This window comes from Helicoverpa armigera, chromosome 3 (assembly GCF_030705265.1).
Source record: "Helicoverpa armigera isolate CAAS_96S chromosome 3, ASM3070526v1, whole genome shotgun sequence".
Taxonomy (NCBI): Eukaryota; Metazoa; Arthropoda; class Insecta; order Lepidoptera; family Noctuidae; genus Helicoverpa; species Helicoverpa armigera.
Genome location: NC_087122.1, coordinates 1141757 through 1160419, shown reverse-complemented (window position 1 = coordinate 1160419; position 18663 = coordinate 1141757). Strand labels below are relative to the sequence as shown.

At 38.2% G+C, this 18663-nt stretch overlaps 4 protein-coding genes across 16 annotated transcripts in view; 2 read left to right on the top strand and 2 right to left on the bottom strand.

Annotated features, from left to right (window-relative positions):
- Nucleotides 1–5887, top strand: part of LOC110380763 (rho GTPase-activating protein conundrum) — a 98371-nt gene extending 92484 nt beyond the window's left edge. For all 8 annotated transcript variants that reach the window (XM_021340861.3, XM_049836358.2, XM_021340862.3 and 5 more), the window contains 9 exons: nucleotides 996–1120; nucleotides 1527–1702; nucleotides 1967–2072; nucleotides 2242–2350; nucleotides 2679–2838; nucleotides 3214–3380; nucleotides 3699–3876; nucleotides 4272–4455; nucleotides 4726–5887. In XM_021340861.3, coding sequence (XP_021196536.2) covers nucleotides 996–1120; nucleotides 1527–1702; nucleotides 1967–2072; nucleotides 2242–2350; nucleotides 2679–2838; nucleotides 3214–3380; nucleotides 3699–3876; nucleotides 4272–4455; nucleotides 4726–4900 — 1380 coding nt within the window. In that variant the 3' untranslated portion in view covers nucleotides 4901–5887. The remainder of the gene's footprint in view (nucleotides 1–995; nucleotides 1121–1526; nucleotides 1703–1966; nucleotides 2073–2241; nucleotides 2351–2678; nucleotides 2839–3213; nucleotides 3381–3698; nucleotides 3877–4271; nucleotides 4456–4725) is intronic.
- A 22-nt stretch (nucleotides 5888–5909) lies between these two features.
- LOC126053583 (nucleoporin Nup43) lies at nucleotides 5910–7899 on the bottom strand. Its single transcript, XM_049836046.2, has 3 exons — nucleotides 7528–7899; nucleotides 6966–7137; nucleotides 5910–6632 (listed from the first exon to the last, which is right to left on the bottom strand). Exons 1-3 carry the CDS (start codon nucleotides 7878–7880, stop codon nucleotides 6117–6119), a joined length of 1041 nt encoding a protein of 346 aa, XP_049692003.2. The 5' UTR covers nucleotides 7881–7899; the 3' UTR covers nucleotides 5910–6116.
- A 514-nt stretch (nucleotides 7900–8413) lies between these two features.
- LOC110380775 (queuosine 5'-phosphate N-glycosylase/hydrolase) lies at nucleotides 8414–11844 on the top strand. Its single transcript, XM_049836364.2, has 4 exons — nucleotides 8414–8660; nucleotides 8957–9169; nucleotides 9351–9810; nucleotides 10714–11844. The coding sequence occupies exons 1-4, from the start codon at nucleotides 8553–8555 to the stop codon at nucleotides 10935–10937; spliced, it is 1005 nt and encodes a 334-aa protein (XP_049692321.2). The 5' UTR covers nucleotides 8414–8552; the 3' UTR covers nucleotides 10938–11844.
- Nucleotides 11845–11891: 47 nt separating this feature from the next.
- Nucleotides 11892–18663, bottom strand: part of M7bp (Myosin-7a binding protein) — a 103876-nt gene continuing 97104 nt past the window's right edge. For 3 of the 6 annotated variants that reach the window (XM_049836349.2, XM_021340858.3, XM_021340860.3), the window contains 8 exons: nucleotides 18258–18375; nucleotides 17285–17959; nucleotides 17045–17165; nucleotides 16623–16666; nucleotides 15889–16240; nucleotides 15401–15743; nucleotides 13729–14367; nucleotides 11892–13141 (listed from right to left, as the gene is read on the bottom strand). In XM_049836349.2, the coding sequence (XP_049692306.2) occupies nucleotides 12830–13141; nucleotides 13729–14367; nucleotides 15401–15743; nucleotides 15889–16240; nucleotides 16623–16666; nucleotides 17045–17165; nucleotides 17285–17959; nucleotides 18258–18375 (2604 nt within the window). In that variant the 3' untranslated portion in view covers nucleotides 11892–12829. Of the gene's footprint in view, nucleotides 13142–13728; nucleotides 14368–14801; nucleotides 14831–15197; nucleotides 15744–15888; nucleotides 16241–16622; nucleotides 16667–17044; nucleotides 17166–17284; nucleotides 17960–18257; nucleotides 18376–18663 lie in introns of those variants that run through there. The other 3 variants (XM_064043473.1, XM_064043475.1, XM_064043474.1) reach the window with 3 other exon arrangements.

Below are 18663 nucleotides of genomic sequence, written 5' to 3'. Positions count from 1 at the left end.
AAAGCACCGAAGTAGCAAAAACAACTGACGCTCTACGCTGACGATTTCTAAGTTGTTTAGGAAGTGGAGGACTTTTGTGTACAAAAACTCAAAAAATTTCGCGCTCGCTCCGCTCGCGCCTTTCACATTACGGTGGTTTTTCTAATATCTTTAGGTATTATTGAGTCCCAAAAATCCAAAATTTCGCGCTCGCTACGCTCGCGACTTTTCCACTTTACGCCTGTTTATTTTAAACTCTTTAAGGGACTTTACTGTCGTAAAACTCAAAAATTTCGCGCTCGCTTCGCTCGCGACTTTTCCACTTTACGCCTGTTTATTTTAAACTCTTTAAGGGACTTTACTGTCGTAAAACTCAAAAATTTTGCGCTCGCTTCGCTCGCGACTTTTCCACTTTACACCTGTTTATTTTAAACTCTTTAAGGGACTTTACTGTCGTAAAACTCAAAAATTTCGCGCTCGCTTCGCTTGCGGCTTTTCCAATTTACGCCTGTTTCTTTTAAACTCTTTAAGGGACTTTACTGTTCTAAAATTCAAAAATTTCGCGCTCGCTACGCTCGCGGCTTTTTCACTGGACACTGGTTTTTTAAAAACATGTTTGAGTTATTTTAAGTCTCAAAACTCAAATGACACGGGATCGCTTCGCTAGGGCTTTATAAAATTTGCAGTGATCTGTCTCCGGTTTCTCTATGTTAAACCTAGCAAAAAGCACCATGAATGATTTCTACACGATTTTTAAGTACTTTAATTTACAATTTTAGCCCGTGATTATATTTTGTCGTTTTTTTTTTTCGGGGGGTGCTCAATAGGTAGTACGCCCCGGGTGCCACCCGATGCTACGCCGCCACTGCATTCGTATTAGATTTTGAAAAAATAAACGTATGGCAGAGCTGACTGTTTCGGAGCTCAGAATGCTTCAAATTGTTTTTACACACTTATATTGAAGACCGAAAAGTTACTTTTGAATAGGTTTTTACGTAATGTTTGTTTGTTTGCAGAACTCAAGTGGTAGTGAACCGCGGTCGCGCAGTGCGACTCCCGACTCATTGGATTCTCTGCCGAGCGGCGGCTCCGGCAGCCCGCCTGCCGAGTGGGCAGACGCCGCCACACCGCCGGACTTCGTGTAAGTAGCTCAGCATAGCATACCTTATGTAGGGTAAAGGTCTATACGTCCTTAAAATAGAGTAGGTACGAGATTGATCTTCTAAAAGTTTCCTGTTCTGTTCATTAGGGAAACAAAGATCTTCCGATAATTTGAAATGGTAATGACATAAGTTCAAATTGCTGATATTACAAAAGAATTGAGTTTCTTTAGTGTAGGTACTTAGTTAAAAAAGTTTTATTTCAATGTAAAAGAAACCATCATCCCTTTGTCCATACCTTCGTATCGATTAGTGATCACAACAGATCAGAACACAAGAGTCACCAGAGTTTCGGCAAAGTTGACATCAACTCCATTTTTTGCCAATTCTTTGCCTTTTATGGGGTATTTTTTACCGTGTTCACTAACCGATATCCTTCTTCCACAGCGACAGTTACCCTTCTACCGGCACCCACGCGCCGCTAGCGCGGACACCGTCGGCGCCGGCGGCGGGGCGGCGCGTGCGCCTGTCGCCGCCCGCCGAGCCGCACTCGCCGCCGCTGCCCATGCACGAACTCTTCAAGCCTAATGACTTGCATTGGGCCGATATTGCTAGTAATACCGGTTAGTAGAAAAACGTATTTTGAATCTTTCCTGAGTTAGTAAGAAGAGGAGGAAGGCCTGGACAGTCTTGGAGAAAAAAATTAAGAGTTTTCCCAATAGGAGATATCTTGATTTTCATTTCAAGCTGAATAGGGCTACCACCGACTCCAACAATGTGAAGGATAAAATAAATTCCAAAACGGTCTCTGATAATTTTTTAGAATAATGTGTATATTTAGGGATCCCTAGCTATACTCTATTTAATAATCTTATGTTTATTTGCAGAGGGTATCGAGCTCCTAGGATATCAAAGATACGGCACAGTCCAGGGACCGAGGATAGGAAAAGAACGAATCAATGGATCCATACTCAAAGACAACGATCCATTCATGTAAGTACTACCAAAAATCCAACTAGAAAACATCACAATGACACGATCAGAAATTTTTGTGAGGATACTTGTCTTTGAAAGTAAAGTAGTCCTCAATGGTTCAATGCTTAGGTACATAGGTTATGTAGGTTCATAGGTAAATGAGAATGACCAAGTTTCGTTTTTCCAGAAACAAACACGCGGCAGTGTCCCGCGCGAAGAGCGCCGCGTCAGCTCAGCAGCCACTCAGCTTCGAACACAAGTTCAATCTCGACAGGCAGATGCTCGCTCATGAGGAGGTACGTGTTGTTCATATACCCGTGTCTGGGAGGGCACGTAAAGCCCCCGTGTGGTACTCAGTAGAAGTCGTTGTTACAAACCGGCATTGGAGGCCATATAAGGCGGAATTGAGAAAACTCTGACACTAACTCTTCTGCAGTTTAAAAATTTCCACAAAAACTTGCCTAAGATGATTTTCTAAGAATAATTGATCATCTAAGTAAATGTAATTATATGCGAACGAAGTACGAATTTGCAGATACCAATTTTTTTCAGTGGCATTTCAATCACCCGGGGAAGGTCCCATGGCCAAATGTCAAAAAATTAATAAGTCATTATTGTCTTCAGGATTGGCCAGAAGAAGACAGCACAGTGGACATCGAAAGCATCGGCGAGCCGCAACTGAAGCGGCTTCCGCCTCTCCTGTGGCTCGAGCTGACCGCACTCTTCGACCGCTACTCACTGCCTTTCCAGAAGAGGAAATCGCCCAAGAAGAAGAGGAAAGAAGGTAACTATTGTTTGCTATAGAAAAGGAATCATAGAAGATTATGTAAGGGAGTATATGGGGGAGGTAACATATCGGTACTATGTAGGGTTACTTACATAGCGTAGTAGATATGGGAAGTATATAAGTGGATATAGAGGTACATAAGGGAGTAGGTACATAGATAAGGGAGTAGTACAAAAGGGCGTAGATAGAGGTAGTACATAAGGAAGTGATTTGAAGGCATATCACATAGACTATCTAGCAACCCCCGTTTTGTAGCGTACATATAAAAGTTTACCCTTCAATCTGAATGCTCCAACTCTTAAGATTACTTTCACTTCACCATTTAACAATTCTGTTCGCTAATTCTAATGTGCACCATATTGCTCCTTCCAGAAGGTTCAGTATTCGGCGTGTCGCTGGAGACGCTGGTGCGCAAAGACATGATCCTGTGGGAGGAGACGTGGAGCTGTGCCCCCGCCGTGGTGCGGGCGCTGTCGGCTGCATTACAGCGACGCACTAACGATGAGGGGCTGCTCAGAGTGCCCGGGAATAAGCAGAAGGTAAGAACCAACACGGTCACCAGGATCCTAGGCTTTTATGATTTTTTCTATGTTTAGTCAAAACTGAGAACTTCCTTTTTTGAAGTCAGTTAAGACAGTTTCCAACAGAAACCTTGCTTTTGTAGTACCTCTACAACTGACTTGGGTTGGCTTTGATTGAAAACTTCAATTGATTGAGAAGACTAAGCACATTATAAAGGGAATTAGTTATCTTCAAGTGTCTGTCATCAAAAATTATGGCTTTGATAATTTTACTTAGCAATGTTAGCCTATGCCCAAAACTTTAACACAATTTCTAACCATCCACCTCCCTTGCAGATCGAAGCTCTCTGCCAGCTAATAGAGCGGCAGTGGTACTCGGACCGCGCTACCGTGGAGGCAGCTCTCTCCCGCGCCAGCTCGCACGACCTGGCCGCCGTGTTCAAGCGCCTGCTGCGGGCGCTGCCCACGCCGCCGCTCACGCAGGAACTCATGAGGCTGTTCTATCATACTTATGGTGAGTTAACGAAAGAAATATGTACATATATTGCTCATTTTGTAAACAAATCATCTAATAATCTAGTTATTTTTGTCATTTTTGATAAAACTTACGAATCGTTTAAAAAAAACATGAACCCAAAACCATTGACTTCTAGCCTCGAATATCTTCGGAAGCTCGCTCTGGATCGATTGGGACTTCGTCAAATTTCCAAATTGACTGGGCTATCTGAATCGCCTAGAAATTGCCTGTCAGTCCAAGAAGTTTAGATAACAGCTTGTTAGAATTTTCCTCTTGACAGTCCATACTAAAAACCGTAAGACCATAAGACTTCACCATCACTAAAAACCGAACATTCCTGACTAGTGACTCAAGAAACTTGTACATCACCTAACCAAACTTCTTCCTTCCAGCTCTAACCGGCACAACACAAGGGCGAGCCCTGAACCTGCTGGTGCTACTGCTACCAGCAGAACAACGCGCCACGCTGCGGGAACTGCTGCGGCTGGTCAGGGAGATCGTCGCCAGGCAGGACACCAACAAGATGACAGAGCACAATGTGGCTATGATTATAGCGCCTACACTCTTCCCGCCCAGGTAATTACTGAGTTTGAGGTTGATAAATGTAGAGATAAAAGTTCAAAAAGATTTCAAAGGCCCAAAAGCAGGTACCTACGATTTTATTATAAAAATTATATGTGGGGTTCCCCAAGGTGCCATCTTTGGCCCTATTTGAATAGCCAATAACGTGTCTATAAAGGTTTAAATGGATGTATTTACTCTGAGTTTACTAATAGTCTCTGTACTCTAAAAAACTATTTCTTAAAAAGGACGACGTTATTTTGATCAAAACTTTTCCATTTCCAGTCTCCTGATCAAACAATCAGACAGCCTCGAAACTCAGCTAGCGACGGCAGCCAACAGCTGCCACGTGACTGAAGCCCTGATGCGCTGGTGTGACCAGCTGTGGGTAGTCCCCGCCTCCCTGCTGGCCGCCGCCAGTCGCAAGCCGCCCCCGCACCGGAGGAACCACCACACCTGACTCACGCACCTACACCCTGTATATAGGCTACAGCACCCGCCATTCACAAAATGTGAACATTAATTTTGACCTTGACATTTGAAAAGGTCAAGGTCAAAGTTGATTGGCCGACAGTGAGAGAAGGACATTTCTGCAAATGAACGCCCTTGATTTTGAAACCTCAAGGACGATTTAGAGTGTTGCTTCAGATTTAATGGACTAGGTTCTCCATTAAAAGGTGCTCACAATAAGTATTATATCGAATAAGAACAATTTAAACTATATCCAATATTATTTTCAGTCAAATTGTGCTGTGTTTATTATATTTTATTCTTGAACAATATTATAGATGAGTGATAATTATTATATGCTTACCTACAATAATTATACTCTTTATGTTATTTTGTATGATAATGTGAATAAGATGCCAAATATTCAACCATTTTTCTTAATTTATAGTGATATTATCAAATGTTAATCCAGTTTAGAGGCTGAGCCCAACTGACATTCAATTAATATTGTTTAAACAGTAACACTGAAATTAAATTGTATTAAAATCAGAACTACAAAATGGCTTAGAGGTCGAAAAAAGAGCTTGCATAGCTCGGTGCCATCAGTGATGTTTAAAAATGTGACGTAAACTAGAATTATATCCAATTTAACTTTACTACAAAATATTGTATAACTTTGGATATTCTCAAAATCTAACGGCATTGTAGTTTGACCCAGAATTGTTGCCAGATAAAATAAAAATAATTAATTTGATGTGTGTGTTACCTTTCGGCAATAAAATAATCTAACGGTTGTAATAATGGTGCCTTGCATTGATATTAAGTTTGCACAATTATTTTTAAAACATGTAAATAAATACTTATATACTTCGGTTTTTGTAATATATTTTACCGATACTAAGCATGCAAAGACTGACTTGGTGTATTATTATTATGTAATATTATTTTATAAGTGTATCTACTTTTCAGAATTTAATAATAAAATGCATATTACTTATTGAAATGTTTTATTATTTTATCCAAATAACTTACAAAAAAGTATACAATTAACTTTTTAACAGATTAGTTAAGAGTTCACATTTCACAAACAAGACCAAACTTAACATCTCATTCTGCTAATTCCATGACACACTAGTTTCGAAAATATTCGTGTGATGTAGCTCTATTGAGCTTTCCACCTTATCACAGTTCCTCCAAACAGGAAAAAATCATCTTAACTTTCAAGCTTAATACTTAAAGTTCTTAATCAAATACACAGCTTCATTATCAGCTCCGCAAAGGATCCTGCCTTTGTCACAATGGAGACTGTTGATAGGTTTATGCAGGGCTGGTATCAAGGAGTTCACCATCATAGCTTTTTTATCTTCTAATGGCATCCACGTCACTTGATTGTCAGGGCCTTTAGAACTCTTTGTCATAGCCTCCATGTTCCAATCCCATAGCTCTCCGGAAGCTGAACATGTGAGGAGTTTGTGTGGGTTTTCAGGATGGAACTGCATTTCTGAGACTCCTGCCGAGTGTGCATTGACCAGGGAAGTTGGGAAAGAGTTCATACGTAAATCCCAAACAGCGAGGGACCCAGATTCACTGCCAGCTAAGATTATATGTGGTTGTGTCGGATGGTGGATGATGCAAGTAGCAGCTAACTCATCACCAGCCAGAAGGAATGAGGCAGCTGGTTTGTTATTGGTTGCTTTTAAATCCCAAATCTTCATGTGACCTCTGATGTTACCGGTTATGACCTACAAGTAGTAAATCATTCTGTAGTATCAAAGTTAGACATATGCCAATTACTGTATTAATTTCATTGTTTTAGAAAAAATAATAATTTCAAGGTCAAGGTCAAAAAATTTCATTCTAAGGTCAAGGTAAAAACAAATATACCTATTGATTATTAGTTAAATCATTGAACACTTATTGGAACACATTTTTATTAGGCAGGATATCACAATACACACTAGTTTACTTAGTTTTTTTGTCTGCCATAGAATAATAAAGAGATGAAACACTGGCCAGTTATAAAACACAAATGTTTTGGCTTCAATAAAAGGTTAAATTAACTATGCTAGACCTACCTCATTATGCTTAATAAAGCAGATGGAATGTAGAGAACAACTGTCAGCTCCTTTGATGGAGTGCATCACCTCGCCTCGTCTCCCGCTCAGGACGTTCACATTGCCGTCTTCTCCAATAGTGGCTATATCCCCTTCTAGTGTGTCTAGCGATGTACAGGAACATGGCTCTTCACTGAAAATAACATTCATTCACTGAATAACACCAACAAATTGTTTGTCTTGTTTAAGGAAGTTTCATTAATCAATCATTTAGAAGAACAGAAAAAATAGGAAATAATTTTTGGTATCCATTGAGAAATATAAGTAATAAAACTTTTAGGTTCAGTTTAAAAAGATACAGAACATAATGTAAAAAAGCACTCAGCAATATTACATCAACACTATTAGATTGCTAATGTGCAGCGGACGTTATAATTACTTGGTAATTTAGGCCTAAACTATATAGAGTTTATTGGCCTTGGATCTTTATCATTCTCAGTGATTGGGTCAACTTTAGAGTTAACCACTGAATTGGTTATACATAAAACCTAAAAGGCATCAAACACCATGTACGAAAACTTACCCGTAGTTATGTAGCTTCTTAAAATGGAATACTTCTCTCAGCGGAGACTGTCGGTCATACACACTAACTTCCAGCACCTTCACATCTCCGTTCGATAGCGAAACGGCTATTTTATTTTTCTCTATAAACTTTATTTCGGTCACATCACCTTCCACAGGGTACTCAGAGAGTGCACGAGGGTAATCTACCTCATCTTCTTCATGAGGACTTTCAAAACTCCAAACTTTAACGGAATTCACTTCGTCGTCCCAACTGCCGGTAAAAAAGCACTTTGATTCTACATAATCCTCCGCTATCCATCTTATTTTATTGATTTTCTGTGACACAAATGTTCCTTGGACGTCGAGGGGCATTTTTGAAATAGAATTAGCTATTTAGATTAATTTAAATTGGAATAAGTTTTATTGGCAAACTTTGTGTTCGTGAATTTGACATGAATGAGGTTATTTTATCCATTCCGTTTCTCACAAAGTTTAATAAAAATGTTTTAAAATTACCATAATATTAATCTCTGTTGAAAATAGTTCTACAAGATCTTATTTTATATTTTATAAGATGAAGTCTTAAGCCTCTGTATGTATGTAGATATAAATGTGTCGCAAAGAAAATTTTCAGAATGCTTGAATGATTTCGGAATTTACCGTGCTACGAGTATTGGAGTGAAAATCGAAAGTTTAGAAACAAGTCGCAAGATTTTATTTTGTTTTGAATAATGGTAATTTTGTGGAATTTAAAACGAACGAACGAATTGTATTTGTTTTTCGTCAAACTGAATTTGGTATTCTCAATATAAAAACAATGTATTTATTGACTCATAATGAAATTGTAATCGTCTCATGATAAGAGTCCTTGATTTCTAAACGATTTAACAGGTGCCATTCAAAAGGTGCCGGGCGGGACGTATCACAGAGAGACCACTTTATTTGTTTATCTTTTTGATAAGACTGCATTCTGTTTTCCATTGATACCACAGTATTGTTTCGGGCATAGTTCAGTACTACTTGACTTGATCAAGGAAACGCATCATGGTTCGCGAAGGAGTACTACAGCCAGCGGCTGCCGGCGAATTTATTGCTCGAAACGCGCACCACGTAAAGATTCACGAAACAGGTCTTGATAAATTATGCGAAGAGGTAAGATTACCAATATAAGTTCACTTCTTACGTATATTGACTATACGGTTCCCTAAAGACGCTCAATCATGCTATAGAAAGAACCAAACTAGTAAAATTTTAAATTCCTAACATTGGCAAAATGTATTCCTTATTATTCCTATTGCACAACAATAAGCATAAATTATAAATAAATTTGAGTTATATTTATTTGTGGCGCAATCTAAGTCTTTGTGATGCCCTCCAAGTGCATTGTTTACTTTACCAACAATCATTGATAATATATTTTTTTCTGATATACCTATTGTATTTTTCAGATGCTTAAGTCTATTACCGACAAGCTTGAGATCCCAGATACTGGTGCGGACATCATACACCCTAACAAAGACCATGAGAAGGCTGCGGACTGGGTGTTTGTGGCTGATGCTCTTAATTTCTGCTTCTGGTCATATTCCGGGGCTCAGAAGTGGACTGTGGATGGTCATTCTGGGTACTATGCTTTAGAAGCGGCACTGGCTAGAGCTATCAAGGTGAGAATAATTTTATTGATGTTTTTATCTTCACTACAAAATTATTATTGTAATTGGATTTCATTATTCAGTCAAAGAGCTAGCTGATTGATTGAAAGACAAAATTTTTCAATTAACAGAAACCTATTATTTCTTGTATCAAGATATAATTTTAAAACATAATTTTATGTACTTATTTCAGAATGGAGTTGATATTACAAATCCAGAATTCTACTCAAAAATAACAGAAGACCAGCTTCGTAACATAATGAAGGGCGACAATGAAGCAACAATACCACTATTCGATGAACGAATTTCAGTACTGCATGAAGTAGGTGCAATCTTACTGGAAAAGTACAATGGAACCTTCGTAACATGTTTGAAAGAGGCGAATAAGTCTGCCGTCAAGTTGTTGGAGATAATTGTAGACAACTTTCCATGTTTCCGAGATGAAGCAGTATTTGAAGGTCAGAAGGTAGCGTTGTATAAGAGAGCGCAGATCCTGGTAGCGGACTTGTGGAACTTCTTCGGTGGCACTGGGTGGGGGGAGTTTACCGACATTGATAAGATCACCATGTTTGCTGATTATAGAGTACCGCAAGTGCTCGTTTATTTTGGTGCTTTGAGCTACAGTGATGAACTCATGGATAAATTGAGGAAAGGTTTGTATTTTTTTCCACAATGTACTTTCTTATGTACTACCCTTGCTATATAATAACTCCTGCATGTGCTTTGTTATGTATTGCCCTATATTTTACTTACTTTACTCTCGTTTTTTACCCCCCACATGTACTGTCTTAACAAGCTAATTAGGCATTTGCACAGGACAGGCATACAAAAGGCCCAAAATCGGTTGGGTTTATCGGTTGTACTGGTACTGGGTATCCTTATTTAATCTCACTTGGTAGATATTCTTTAAAAAATATGATTGTTGCCCTGAAAACCAGATTCGTAATTTTCAGCAATATTGAATGGTTCCACTCACAATATTTATTGATTACTGGATCAGCCTCTAACTTAACATATGTCCTGAATCATGCTGCCCACTAGTAATTGACCTGACACAAAGAAACAGTTCTAATCTTATCACAGTTGTATTGTTGTTAGATATTTATCTGTTGATATATTCATCTCCATAGACAAGACAGATTAGTCTGTTTTGCTACATCAAGTGATGGCGATGACTAAGCCATGTTTCTTAGGAAAGGTTTTCCCCATCATTGATTTTCGTTGCTAAGCTTTTTTATATCTCATGGTACAAATCAGCCTTTAATATTAAACAGATTAGAATAATATAACATATGTATTTAGCTATAGGACGAGTTTTTGAATGGTCTTATTGGAGTTATCACGATAACAATGCATTGTTGTATTCCTACAGGAATAGTTAATTCATATTCCAGGATTGGAAATCAATGACTGATCAAAAGTGAAGAAAAACATTTAAATCAACATAAAGCATGCATACTCATATAGTCATACACAACATAGTCTGCTCTCATAAACCAGCAGGACCATTCATTCTTCTATTGTTATTCATATTCATACTTCCTATTACTTTTCAGATGTACTCCTCCCAAGTGGATCACCTGAAGAAGTAGAGATCCGAGGCTGCTCCATCCACGCCGTTGAACTCCTCAAGAAGAAGCTAGAGGATAAACTGAAAGGTCAGGATGCTGAGGTACCAAACTCCAGTCTAATAGATTATTATCTGTGGTGCTATAGGAGGAAGTATGCAGATGATATGGAGAGTATACCATTCCATAAGACTTTGGGTATCTATTACTGATAGTCTTTTTAGGGTTCCGTAGCCAAAATGGCAAAAACGGAACCCTTATAGTTTCGTCATGTCCGTCTGTCCGTCTGTCCGTCTGTCCGTCTGTCCGTCTGTCACAGCCGATTTACTCGGAAACTATAAGTACTACAGTGATGAAATTTGATGGGAATATGTGTTGTATGAACCGCTACAAAAATATGACACTAAATAGTAAAAAAAAGAATTGGGGGTGGGGCCCCCCATACATGTAACTGAGGGATGAAATTTTTTTTTTCGATGTACATACCCGTGTGGGGTATCAATGGAAAGGTCTTTTAAAATGATATAAAGTTTTCTAAAAAACATTTTTCTTAAAGTGAACGGTTTTTGAGATATCAGCTCTCAAAGTCGTAAAAAGTATGCCCCCCCCCCTCTATTTTTATAACTACGGGGTATAAAATTCTAAAAAAAATAGAGGTGATGCATGCTAATTAACTCTTTCAACGATTTTTGGTTTGATCAAAGTATCTCTTATAGTTTTTGAGATAGGTTGATTTAACTGTAATTTACGGAACCCTTCGTGCACGAGTCCGACTCGCACTTGGCCGGTTTTTTGGATTAGAGTAAGGATAATAATGTGCCTTGGATGTGTGTAATAAGTTAATTTTTTGTCAGTTTTATTTTTTTCCAAAAATAGTGTAATTTGTTTGGCTGGTCATTTAATCATGCCCCATTTGTACATAATACATTATATTTTTTATAATGATGGCAAGCCTTTTTGACCCTATTTTCAAGTTGGTAATCAGGCAAGAAAATTGTGCTTAAATAGAATTAAACGTTGTACTTTATGTTTAGTTTTTAAATACCCGCCCATTGGGCCTGATACACACAATAATTTTGTAATAAGTATTAAATATTTACGAATTACATGTAATGTAATATCGATTTTGTATTATTATTTAGACACTATAAAATAAAATAACAATATTTATTATATTAAATGTTTTATTCTAAACCACCCATTATCCAATATACAATCATATTAAATATCTCGACGCTCGAATTATTTTCTATAAGCGCCTATCACAATAGTTACAGTGGTCCCCTATTATAACTTATTGCAAATTCTATGATATGACTACGTTTATACAATAATGCACAACCTATACATTATACATACCCAGTTATATTATTTATTTACAACTTTGGCATTAGCTAAACTTTTCTATGTTTCTGGTGGATAAACGTCTTTTTAAGGTTCATAAAAAGGCACATACTTATAATGATTTTTACTTCGGAAACAAATGTTCAAAAAATTCTTATTTTCAGTTAGATACTTATTTGCATAAATACATACATATTTTCAATTAAATAAGTTGAATAATGCCCAAAAGTTTTTCCCTCCATTTTCGTCCATAACCCTAGACATGAGCACATTTCTCCACCAAAAACCACAGACTAAATCATCGACTTAAATAAATGGGAAGTAATGATTACAAAATGGCACTTAATATTTACACCGTAACCTACCATTTAAATTAATTAAATAATGTGACCGATATGCACTACAATACTAAATGGAATGTTTTCTGCCCTCGATTAGAGTTTTAACTACATTACTCGTTTAGTTGGCACAAACAAGTTGTAGTTACAACTACTGCGATAGACAGCACGCAATGAACTAAAAATCATGCTAACATCTCTACGGAAATACTTGAAAAGAAGAGAATCTGTTGATTTTAAAGTTCCACTACAGTGATGATTTGTTACACTGAAAAGCGATAGCAAGCAATCTCGATCTAATTTGAACATTTATAATTCACAATTTTAAACCCTAATTACAATAAAATTTGTTCAGAAAAAATCTAAATTTATTTCTTAATTTTAATTTGTGTCTATGGCATCGCTTTTCAACCTATCAAAGTTCACTTGGTACTAAATTTTGACTTGAGACTTTCGAAGAAGGCTAGTTTTGTTTTGATAGTGCCTGGTTCTGGTACTGGGCTACCTGGCCGGCTGGATTCTTTGGTGATTTCCTCAATACCTTCTGGGATTTCTTTGGAACCTCCAGGGACAGTGAGGGGAGTGGACATGGAGAGTTTAAGCTCTTCTCGGAACTCTTTGGAGATGCTCCTGGCCGTTAGACTGTGCATGTAGACTTGCTTGTTCTTTTCTGGTTTGAATTCTGACAGGATATTCTCTTTGCTCTTCCGCCTTGCTGTGTAGGGTTGTACTGGCTGGAATGGAAATTAGAACAACTTTATTAGGCCGTCTTATGTTCTTATGAGGTTTTGAATATTCTCAACGGACCCTAGAATTTCAATTCATTTGGTCAATGCATAAGTTTTGCTAACTTAGGTGTTTTGTAAAAAAACTTTAGCGTAGTTGGATTAAAGCACCGAATAGTGAGAGCTAGCAAGTTTGAACATGGTCTAAAGATAAACTCGCTGAGCAATAATGAGCCTAGTTTCTTCGTAACTTAAGTGGCATTTAACAAGTGACAGATGATCACTATTTACCTACAATTTGGTGACACATTGATAACGTTTCATCTTGGAAAGTTTGCCAGACGATTAGGTACTCAAATATATGACACATTTGCTTCTTGGATTCGTAGCTCTACTATTTACATAACAACACAAACATCGTTTTTCAATGCAGACAATTTAAAATTATCCTTGCAAGTTGTGCAATTCACAAAAAAACACAAAAGTGGTACCTAATTAATTACTATCGAAATATCACCACAAAATTTCCAAAATTCCGGCAACTAATGATTCACAGAATACAATCATTATTATCGAGTTATTTTATGATTACATACCTTAATCGGTTCTTGTAAATTCTCCATGCTTACAAATATCTTCGCCAACTCCTTCACTTTGGGCAGGTTTTGCAGAATATCATCAGATTCAATCAACTCCAATTTTGTTTTATTTTGTTCTACAGCAGTGTCTTCGGGCACGTCGTCCGTGTAACTAACACTATCAGGTTCCGAGATGTTCTTATCAAGGATATCGATGTTGTCATTCGTGTCAGCCTCATAGCTTGGTGATACGTTATCAGGCTTACATTTTATAATCTCTCCAGTTTGCACATTGTAGATTTTTATGGAGTCTTCTAAACTGCTGGTGCTTATGTAAGATGTGTCCACACTCATAGGCGATTTCAGTGGTTCATCAATTTTTTCTTCTTCGTCTACTATAGGTATTGGAGGCGGAGGTTCTGTTGGCACTGTTTTATAAGCTGTTTCTAATATTTCTTCGAATTGTTTATCAGTGTCGGCATCGACGTAGATAGGCTTGGCGGCGAATAGCGTTTGTTCACTAGTGTCCTCATACTCGATCATTATTTCGTCTTTATTGTTTACAGTGGTAGTGAGTGATGCCATATCATCTTTGTTAGCGAACTTAGTGTAGTGTTGGTTCGTCGCTATCTGGTTGAATTGTTTTATAAGTAATCCCTGAAAATTTTGATAACATTATCATAATGCAATTAGCTTATTTAATTTTATTTTAGACTTGAGTATTTACAGTTAAAATCCCCATTGTTTATTTTGTACAAGGTATTATAACGTAACTAATAGTTACAACTAGAATAGATGTTAATGTTATTTATTTTAATTAGGGTTAATAATTTTGTTAAACACTAGAGGTGCGTGATAAGCATTAAAACGTGCATCGCAGTAAGTTAGTTAAAAAGGGCGTGTTGATCGGCGGATACGGAAACATCCATGGATAAAATAATTTTGCATGCTATGAAATGTACGTGTTTAAAGTGTTTGGCATTTTAATCGTGTTAGTAATAAAAGAAGTAGAAGATTTATATTCGTTAGTTTAGTGGCAAGCAGTCGGATGCGGTTAGTCAAAATTTCGTTTGCCAAAATCTCACACTCACCACTAACGTCTTTGCGGATTACTGTAGTACTGAAATTTTAATAAGAAGAACACAAATCTATGAGTGCGTTACTAAGTAGATAACTTTTGTATTAATAGTGCGCAGTGCTGTTAGTCAGCCTCTTTATATCCAACAAATACATGCCAACTTTACACACGACAGGCTATATACTGTGTGTCAAACGAAGATATTTTAGATCTATGCTCGATTTTAGTATGAGAAAGAATTCAGTCACCACTGATTATGGGAAGGACCGTGATACCAGTAACCTAGACTCGGGGGGCACGGGAGCTATGTTCGTATCGTACACAGTAGGAGATTCAGAGATTGAGAAGTCGGTCAGTGGGTGCGGGGTGCGGCTGTCACCAGACGTCGGCGCGGAAGCCTTTGCTTAACCTGAGGCTGCCGCCGTAGCGCGCGAGGGGCACGCGGCGGCGCGCGGCGTCGGCGCTGCGCAGCGTGCCGCTCCGACGGACGGCAGTGTACGTCTCGAATAGATCTTCGGTAATCTCGGGGATTTTCGGTATTTTAAGTCTAACTATATCCTCGTTTTCCACATAACCGTCACCGTCGCACACAGTTCTACATTGGTGTCTTACGTTGGCGTTTCGACCGAAGCGACTGTCGTTCGTCGCATGATTCTCGTCAGCGTTATCGTTTTGTCTATCGGGGTTTTCGAAAATGGGGTTTATGGCGAAGTTGGGGCTCGCATTCCTCGGGCTGAGGACGTTGCGGACGATGTTGTGATGAAGGGCGGAGGCCTCGAGGTCGCTCAACGAGCTGCTGGCACTTACAGGCGACGCGAACTCTGCGTCGAAATTGTCTAAACTGGTGGATTTGTTGAGGGAGGGGGCGGACACCGTGCTGGCCTCGTCCGCACTGGCTCTGTGCCGCCCGCCGGACGACGCCTTCGCCTCTCTTATGTAATAGTCACGTCCGTAACTAGAAACAAAGAATTTTGCATTTTAGATAGAAGTTCAGCAACTACATCAAGATTGCAGACCATGGTTCAAGTTGAATGATTTTTTAAAGAATGTATGTGATTCTTTAAGCTTCTTTAATTTCTTCTCTTATTCTGTCAACTCACCGCTTATACTGTGGAATTTCCTCAGCCATCACATCCTTCAATATTCTAGGCGACGGACTCTTATTTGTCCTGTCAATACTATTAATACTATCACTACTCATAGTTAAACTTAATTTATTATGCTGGAGTTCTTTAACTGGAAGATCATTAGTTTCACTTTCATAGTCATCTGTTTCATTTATCTCAATTTTGAGACTTTCGTCTTCAGAATCCTTTTTGGATGTGAACATGTCGAAAAGTGACGATGTGTTTTTGGCTGACAGCCTTTTCTGAATGGCCTCTGGGGAATATGGATTGTTTGGCATTTCGACGTAGTTCAGCCATTTTTTGCGCTCTCTGTAAGCTATAGAACCTGCAAGAATGTAAGAGGAATGAAGTAAGCAATCTGTCACTGACTTCCAAAAAACGCAAATCTTTGATATGTTTAGAAACATCGTCGATATTATAAATGTCAGGATTACAATTTTAGGTATATAAATACGATTATTTATAGATGTTGTCATTTTAATTTATTGCAATTCTTATCACTTAATTATGCATAACAAAAGTGAACACGGAACAATCAGGATTATTGTCGATTATGATATCATATGCGCCATTTAAATCTAAAAATCCTTATGATATTATTGGTTTATCAAAATTAAGCTTTCCATCTTCAAATTTAAATTAATTTCATAGTAAAATGTTTTCATTATTACCTAAATTATTTAGTGATTGAAATATATGATTCTTACCTGGTATTAATTCATCATCTTGGTCTGTATCACGAGTTGGCATCCTGAAAAAGGTATCGTCATTTGTTACATCTATATCACTACTAGGATATTGATTGTTCATCAGGCCTTACTTTCCTCAAATGTGTCAATTTTGCCACATCCTTCACATTTAATATGTTCTAAGTATCATCGAAATATCAAGCACTTGTCCGAATACAATAAGACATGATGCTATAGGACTGGGAATATTTCTCGCTCATTTCTCCCAATTTTTAAGACCGAAGTATTATAAATTAAGCCAGTTCATAACAATAACTTTGTATCTCACGTACGGAATCTACAAAGACTTGAAAGGTTTTGAGGACCTACGTGGCTCCTATTTTGGTGGTGAATGTCAATCCCATTTTACGATGTTTTATGATTAGTTATGATGTACTTACTCGTGCGGTCCGTCATCGAAGTGCTTCCTGCGCAGACTGTCTGCGTATCGCTGCACGGGCACCGTCACCGTCTCCTCGTACTCTCCCTCGCGCTCCTGGTGGTTCAGAGTGTTTGTCGATTCTGGAAATTATAACAAGTTTTGTTTGATATTTCTGTTATCTCCATACTTATTTAGCAAGTAAATCATCTAGAGATTTATGAAACATTCAATATGATTTAAAATACTGCTCTTCACTCACCTTTATTACTAGTGAAGCTATCAACACTATGCAATTCATTTGAATGTCCATTGTAAATGTCTCCATTAGTTTTCGCACACAAATCATCCATAAATTCATCTGCATTTCCGTTCAACAATGTCCTGTGTATTTCCTCTTTCACCGCGAATTCTGCCTTCGTTAATGGCCCGCTGTCAATGCTGATTACTAATTTACCGCCATCGACTTGGTCTGTCGAGTTCACTCCGTTTGTTTCAACAATAGTAACGTTGTTTTCATTAATTTCGTTAATGATCGCGTCTACTGTTGCGTCGTCATCTATTTTCTCGACGAGCTTGTCAAAATCGTCTGCTCCTTCGATAATGGTGAGACTGTCTGGTTCAAAGTCATTTTCTTCAACTTTGGGTTTGCCGCCGATAACGTGTTTGGAGTCTAGAACTTTTTTCATGTCACTCTTGTATTCTGCTTGTTCTTCTGAATCGCTTGCATTGTCTGACAGGTCTGTGGTGTCATCTGCATCTCTGTCGCCAATCAGAGCTCTGTATTCTGTGTTTGAGTTTGGAACTAGCATAGGAACTGGCACGGACTGTATGGTCTTTATCTTCTTCTTCTGGAATAGCCAGTTCTCTTCCCAAGTTCCATCGACAGCCTGCAGGTCGCTACTGGAAACTTCGTCGAACTCGCGATCCTCATTATCTGTAACGTAGGCGGAGATATTAATGTCCTTGCTGAAATTAGTTTTTGCATAACAGCGTGTAAGCTGATAGAGTTATCTAGAAAGAGGTTATTAACATCGTTCCTATATGGCTACTGATAACATGATAACTAAGCTCGTTAAGTCTGATTGTTGGTGTATTTATTTTTGCCAGACATCCTTTAGGTATCAGGTAGTGCATTGCAGGTTTATTATAAGTTTTACTACTAGGAACTTTTGCCTTGTTACAGGCTTATTCTTCTATACTATTAATGGATATGTAATAAGTTATATATATACCTGTGTTGTGCACGATGTCTCCCCCGAACTCCGGGAAGGGCACGCGGCGCGGTACTTCTAGCGCTTCGTCCGTCGCGTCGCCCTCCTCCCAGTCAGACACATCGTCTTCTTCATGGAGCTGGAAAAGTGCATCATTTATTAGAAAACCTTGTGTTTATTGATAAGATACAAGCCAAGCTCCTGATTAAAGTATGATTAGATCATATGTTTAAAAAGCTTAGGAGGGGGAGCTTAAGGTATCATCAATAATATTAGTTGGAGGCCATCTTCAATAAGTGGCATAGCATCGCAGATTATTTGAAATCATAGTAAATTTTTGCCTTTCAACATGACTTCGAAGAGTTAGACTTTCTGTCATATAAAGTTTAATCACGGACTTAACTTAAGTTTAAGTTAAGTCCGTGAT